The sequence below is a fragment of the Vipera ursinii genome (genome assembly GCF_947247035.1).
Source record: "Vipera ursinii genome assembly, chromosome: 10".
Lineage (NCBI taxonomy): Eukaryota > Metazoa > Chordata > Lepidosauria > Squamata > Viperidae > Vipera > Vipera ursinii.
In genome coordinates, this window is record NC_139520.1 from 8,581,703 (window position 1) to 8,588,883 (window position 7,181).

Sequence of the window (7,181 nt, forward strand, 5' to 3'; positions counted from 1 at the left end):
AGCAGATTAAATAAGAAAAATGGCAACATTAGTTTTAGCGGCTGCCAAATACAGCTTTTAATGAATTCAATCAGAAAAAAACTAAAAATTTCTTTTTCCCCCCCTCAATGGAACCTACTATGCTACTGAAGCCACTAATTCTAAATATATTTCATTTCAATCTGAATATTTGTCAAACTGAAAGATATTTAAATATATTTTATCTTCAGCTGAATTGCAACCATTCCTTAATTCTATTTTTTTAGAGTGGTAGTTCTAATTTTAGATGTGTGCTTGAGTATTACACACAGACACATTCAAATTAACACATACTTTAAATATTTGGGTTTATTTTTTAAGGGGTTAGGAATACATTTTCATAATCAAAAGGCAAATACAATGAGATTATACAATAAGACAAGGACCTTTCCTGATTCCACAGTTTTACATTTGAGATAAATTTCTTAGTGGTATGTTATAACATTAATTTAGTATAGGTTAGACTGGAGACCTCAAAAAAATTGTAGCACTGCTCCCTTAGAGTGGTGTAGTAGATCTATTCACATGGATTCTGGATAACAATAAGAAGATACTCCTTATCTGTGGGAGGAGGAAATAATGGGAACAATGAATACAGCAATTTTTATTCCATATTTGATGTCTAATATTCAGTTTAATAATTTATTCTGGTTGATACAAAGCCACTGCTTATTCCAGTTCCCCCACCATGAGAAGTAAAACTTCACTTTTCAACAAAATACCATAATTGTAATAGTTCAATACCATTAGGATGTATAAGCCAAAAAAAACCCCAAGAGAAAATCTGTTTAGTATGTAAAAACTGTCTTCCAAATATAAACTGTTGCAATAATGGCTAATTATTGCAACTGTCTGTGTTAAGTGGGCAAATCCATCTTGGAACAATTATTCCCGTTACATAACAAGCTGCCTTAGATCAGTTCTTCATCTCATTCAGTATAGCCACCAGCTGGATTCAGAGGCTGACACATCCCTGACAGACAAAATAAGACTTTGCTGTCTTGATATGTCAACACTTGAAAGCCCAGGCATCAGGCAGCTTATCCTTAAAGGGATTCCCCCTTAAATAACGTGTGATTAAACAGATAATTTTGTGGCAGGCCTGCAGAAATTTAAAGAACATCACGATCCATCAAACCAACAGCAGGGAAAAGACAAAAGTTTTACCTGGGGCAACCATAATTTCATGTTTCTTTGATCTAATCCTGAGAAAGGTGAGATCGTTCTGGGGATCAATGTCTCTGACTGTGCTCTTTGCTTTCATGGTAAGCTGATGAAGAAGGCCAGCATACTGAACTGTGGTGGAGTTGTCAAGCGTTGTTCGGATTGGGATCCCTGAGAAAACGAATATTAGAAATGGCTTTAAAATGATTTGGAGCCACCTAACCAAACTTTTCAATTTTTATCAGTACCCTGGGGGAAAAAAAATCCAGCTGTGCCTGAACTGAGAACAGCCCGTCCTCTGGTATTCAGAGAAGATGCCAGTAATTTAATCAGAGGCTGATGACACAAATTTCTTGATCTGAAATACTTGCCAGCATTTGAACACTGGACATTCGCTATTCACCTAGCAGTATACACAGCCTCTGGAGTCATACAGCATACCAGAGTTGGAAAGGATTTCGAAGATCACCTAGTCCAAATCCCAGTTTAAGCAGGAGACCCTTTACAGTTCTGGACAAATGACTGTCTAATCTCTTTTTAAAAATCTCCAGTGAGATTACGGTAATCGTTTCTCACTGACAGGAAATTTCTCCTTAGTTCTACATTGGATCTCTCTTTGATGAGCTTCCACCTATTGCTTCTTCTCCTGATCTTGGGGTGCTTTAGCCTTGGTGGAGCAGTGGGCTAATGTCTCCTTAAGTAACACCAGCTGCCTGCAATTAGTGCAGGTTCGCATCCCACCAGGCTCAAGGTTGACTCAGCCTTCCATCCTTCCGAGGTAGGTAAAATGAGGACCCAGACTGTTGGGGGCACTAAGCTGACTTTGTAATAATGCCGCTGGGGGGGGGGCAAAAAAGCCCTAATAAGCAGGCATATACATAGAATGAAGGCTACTGCTAAGCTTGTAAGCCGCCCTGAGTCTTCGGAGAAGGGCGGGATATAAATGGAATTAAAATAAAATAAATAAAATATAATGAACCTCTCTTCTCTGTGGCAGTCCTCAAATATTGGAAGACTGCTACCACATCACTCCTTGTCCTCCTTGTCTTCATTAGACTAGACCAGTGGTCCTCAAACATGAAGACTTGTGGACTTCAACTCCCAGAATTCCCCAGCCAGCTATACATTCCCAATCCCTTCAACCAATCATTGTATGGTTTAGCCTCTGGTCCCTCTAAATAGTCTCTGCTTTTCTTTGCACTCTTTCTAAAGTCTCTATGTTTTTTCTATAGCAATGACCAAAACTGGAGACAGTATTCCAAGGGTGGTTTCACCAAGGCAATATATAACAAATACCGAGATGGCTTTTCACAATAGACAAGATTCCATAAGACAGATTGGCAATCATTGCACACCAAGAAAAAAAGTCAGGAACTAGTATTTGTAGTCAACTTAAATTCCATGTTGGTGAAATTAAGGTACAATTCAATCTTTACGTACTTAAAGGTTAAGCAACACTGATATCCATGAGTTACTTTTATAGAATTGCCCTGTCAAGCAGGTCATGACTTGGAGCTTATCTTTCTGATACATTGCCAAGAACAGATGAAACTAATTGCTGTGGTAGGGGAGGAATCTTCCTTACAATCGCTTTGTTTTATGCCAGAGGCAGTCCTGAAAAGGACAGAAGCGGTGGATATCCTGGGATATTAATCAGAGCGAAAGCTTTGCCAAATGAATGGGAGTTTTGACACTTCTGTTGGAAGGAGATGATTTTATCTGGTGCAAAAAAACCAAAACCCCTTTATAATGTAACTACCTTGAATTTGATGGAAGAAGCACCAAATTACCACCAGCCTATTAAGGTTAAAGGAAAAAGGTTTATGAACTTCCATGACCTTGGACGAAATCTGCCAACGGATTTTTTTTTAATACCAGAACCAAGGAAAGAAAACCTCTTTATGGCAGTGTAAAAGGCAGTATCAGTCTGGGCAAGGTGTCAATTTAAACAAGCATGTATGCCAGATTCAACAGACCACATCCTTGCTACAATTAACCTAATATACTTTCAGTCTAAGATCCCACTTGTTAATTGATTTCCTTGGGGATTTGTTTTACTTTTCAAAGTATTTTTTTAAGGGATTAGCATTAAATGTTTGCAGAAAGGTGAATGAGCGAATACAATAACTGTGAAACAAGATGACCTGGTTAAAGAATGAAATAATTGTTTGCTATGGGGGTTTAAATATTCTCCATTTCCTGTTTCATAACTACTCTCCAAAGCTTTGAACCAGTCTATGCTAAGAAGGGATTCTCTAGCAAACTATTTCAGAGTTTCAGAACTTATTTGGAGGCAGGCAACAGTTATGGGCTATATTACAATAACCCTGATTTGTGAGTCTTTCATTGAAAGGAGATATAGGCTTCTTGTGCATTTTAAAAAGATAACAAATATAAAGCTGACTTGATTTTTCTGATAAGACATTTGGAAAGCCCAGTCATATTTTCATCTAGCCATTTTTGAATGGGAATTGAACATGACTGGCAGATAAAAGACAACGAAATTGTAAAATATCCTGCAATTATAAAAGCAACACAATGAAATTCAAGGCCATCCTCCATTTCCTAGCTAGGAATGCAAATGTTCCAGTGATATATTGTGTGTTCTTTTAGCTTAAAATAACAGATGCTTTTGGTTTGCTTTATTGGTTACCATTTAACCTATGGAGAAATCTACATTCATTAGGTAAGAACTTAAGTTAATTAGTTCAATAACTGTTACTGGTGATGAAAAGAAAATCATTGTGGGGAACAAAGTCAATTGTTTGTCTGCTGTGCTGATTAATTTCAATAGAGGATGTATTGCTTAGTTTTTACTAACTTTTTAGAAGGCAGCTTCTGGTGGATTTTGAGGGCTAAACAAGGACTTCAGCCTGGAAATGGTGGTCCACGCTTGATCTACACCGCAGCCACAAACAGCATGTGATATTTTAGCTTAGTATGTTGTGTGACTCCAAAAAGTTTTCCATTTTGTTTTTAAGGAAAATAACTATTAGAGTTTGAGTGTGCATGTATGCTAGATATTTACCTTCTGCGTTTACAACAATAGTTCCAATGACTCCTTTGTGGGCCTGAATCCTTTTCAATGTTTCTTCTACCTCTGCCTGCAAAAGGAACAAAATTACTGAAGTATGAAACCTGAAAACTAGGCTGCAAGGCCTCAGCTAATGCATTTTTAACATACTACCGCTTGTCTGACGTTGGGCTCTATCTCCACAATATAGGCAGCCACAGAGCACTAGCAAAGAAATGCTGGTGAGCAAATCTTACTTCCTCTTTCCCACCCTAGCTTATCCAATGGTTTTCATCTTGGTGCCATTATGGAGAAGCACCTGCACTGCATTTTGAAGAAGAGGTGTTCTCCTTGAATGAACCAACTCGGAAACAACAGGGAGAGCTGTGCCATGTTAAAAGACACCCATGCTGAGCAGTCATGGTTGGCTGGAGTCTTGTCAGTGACTTCTCTCCATGCCTTAAAAACAAGAGATGAATTGCTACTGCATTATCCTCTGTGGTTTTCCTGCTGGCAACTCGCTCTCCCTTTTGGCACTTCTCCTTCGCAGGAAGCAGTGGTCCCAATTAAGATGCCAGTGATCCAGTTCCTCAAAATCCAATTTAACTTGTGTGCAAACTACTGCTGTTTTATCGGAGCAAGGAGCAGCTTCCTTCATATACAGAGGTTGTTTCATTTGTACCTATCTGTAAAAAAAAAAATCTACAGTGCACAGGTTCTAAGACCCATTTATTTGAACAAGCTGGCCTGGCCTGATGGGGAGTTAACTTAGGGTTTTAATATTTGTATATTTTTACTGTTTTACTTGGGCAATAATTTAATTTTTTCTTAACTTTTGTATTTTTGTTTTTTTATTATATGCCCTGTTCACCGCCCTGAGTCCTTCGGGAGAAGGGCGGTATAAAAATTTAATAAATTAAACTAAACTAAACCAAGAGACTGCAAACAATTCAACTTACTTCAAGCTATTCAACATAGAGAGGCAGGCCCCTCTGTGGCTCTGAATTGATCATTTTATGTAAAAATGAATACCAAATGATATACCAAAAACAAATAAATAATAAAAATCAAAACCCAGGGCTAATAATTGTAAAATCTTTACATGATATGGCTAAAGCTGCAAGTTTTCCCCTCTCCTTCCTTCAAAAAGGTTACTCCGTATTCATTTGACTAAGTAACATTCAAAATCGAAGAAAACATTGAATCTGGCAAATGATTAGAAACACTGAGTGCAGAGCCTCGTGACATAAGAATTCTCAAACTCATTTAAAGATGGGTAGAGGGAAAAAAAACAACAACACCACTTGACTGTGGCCTCCAGAAAGAGAATCCCTCAATGGCACAAATTTTATTTATTTATTTATTTTATTACATTTATATACCGCCCTTTCCCGAAGGACTCAGGGCGGTTTACAGGGTGATTAAAAAAACCAAGATACAAAAGTTAAAAACAATTTTTTTTAAAAAAAATATATTTGTCCCTGCATAAATAAAAACCCAGTTAAAATTAAGATTAATTCTCAGATGCCTGCCAGGAACATAAATCCCTCCTTTCCCCACCAGCCAGTCCGAACTGAAGCAGCTTCTGGGATGAGAAGCGAAACGTCTTCAAGGGAAACGGTCTAGTTGGCCTTTTGAAAAGCCCCGTCGATGGGAGACATCCGCAGACATCGCGGACTACCCCACCCAGAATCCCCCACCCAGTCCAAGCGGGGCAAGATAGATTCCCCCCCCCCAGCCCCGCCTTTGCTCTGCTCTCCCACCCATCCCACGGCGACGCCGGCTCCCGCTTCCCCGGGGCAGCCCGCAGCTTCCCTCCGAGCCGCCCCTACCCCATAACCCCCCCAACACCCCACGGCCCGTCCTTCCCTTTTACCATGACTCCGACGACCAGGCTCCAATCGAGCGGCGTCCACCGGGTAGGCCTCGGTTGCTATGGAGCTCCTCCCGGAAGCGGCAGGGCGGGAGAGCGGCGGAGGCCGGAAGCGTGCATCGAGAAGGGGCGGGGCTTAGGGACTGCCTTCTTTTGCTCGGTCACGTGGCCCAGCGGCTGCCTGGCTGTCTCTGCAAAGGGATGGGATGGGGGAAGGAGGGGACGGGCGGGTGGGAGAGAGTTCTTCCAGGATAGAAAGCTGCTTTAAATGCTGGAAGTTCCTGTTTTGTCAGGGTGGTTATTCTGGGGCTAAAATGAGGGCAGGCCTCTTTGCAATGAAATTAGCAGCTTTAAGACGAGTGGACTTCAATTCCCAGAATTCCCCAGCCTAGCATGAAGAACCCTGGAATAGATATACTCCCCTCTGCCTTTGCAGCAAGCGAGGATTGCAATTGCAGTCTCTTGCAGCCAGTATTGCAGGTCAGGATGTTATAAGGCAGGGGTCTTCGAACTCGGCCCTTTTATGACTGGTGGACTTAAACTCCCAGGATTCCGCAGCCAGGCACGCTGGCTGAAGAATTCTGGGAGTTAAAGTCCACAAGTCATAAAAGGGCCAAGTTTGAAGACACCTGTTATAAGGTTACCTGGTTGCTTCTCCCCCTCTTTTTTTTTTTTTAGCAAAGGAGCTGCTGTGATAGAATTTGTAAGACCGGTCCTTATCATTAGGCAGAATAATAAACTTAAAATATATTTATTCTGCTGTAAATTTTAATATATTACATTGTTTTCTTGCAGTGATGTTTATACAGAATTGGAAGATTGATATTGTATTGTTTTATTATTTATCAAATTTGTATGCTGTCCATCTCACTATCTAGAGCAATAAAGTTACATAACGTAGACTTGTATTTCCCTCAAGGGTCCCTCAAGATTATATATTCTTTATTATAAAGGGCAGCCCTTTATTTCAGAAAGTTGTCCTCTAGTTTTATTTAATTAAATTACTTTATTGATTTTGTTCTTGATTTTTCTCTTTGTAAAGCAAAATTATAAACATAAGCAATTATTATTTTTACCCGTATGAACCCTTTTCAGATTTGTTCCTTTATCAGG

General features: G+C 39.8%; 1 protein-coding gene across 1 annotated transcript; it reads right to left on the reverse strand.

Annotated features, from left to right (window-relative positions):
* Positions 1-296: 296 nt before the first annotated feature.
* Positions 297-6,204, reverse strand: DYNLRB2 (dynein light chain roadblock-type 2). The gene is made up of 4 exons (XM_083370537.1): positions 6,072-6,204; positions 4,211-4,286; positions 1,186-1,353; positions 297-579 (listed from the first exon to the last, which is right to left on the reverse strand). The coding sequence occupies exons 1-4, from the start codon at positions 6,072-6,074 to the stop codon at positions 536-538; spliced, it is 291 nt and encodes a 96-aa protein (XP_083226663.1). The 5' UTR covers positions 6,075-6,204; the 3' UTR covers positions 297-535.
* Positions 6,205-7,181: the final 977 nt, after the last annotated feature.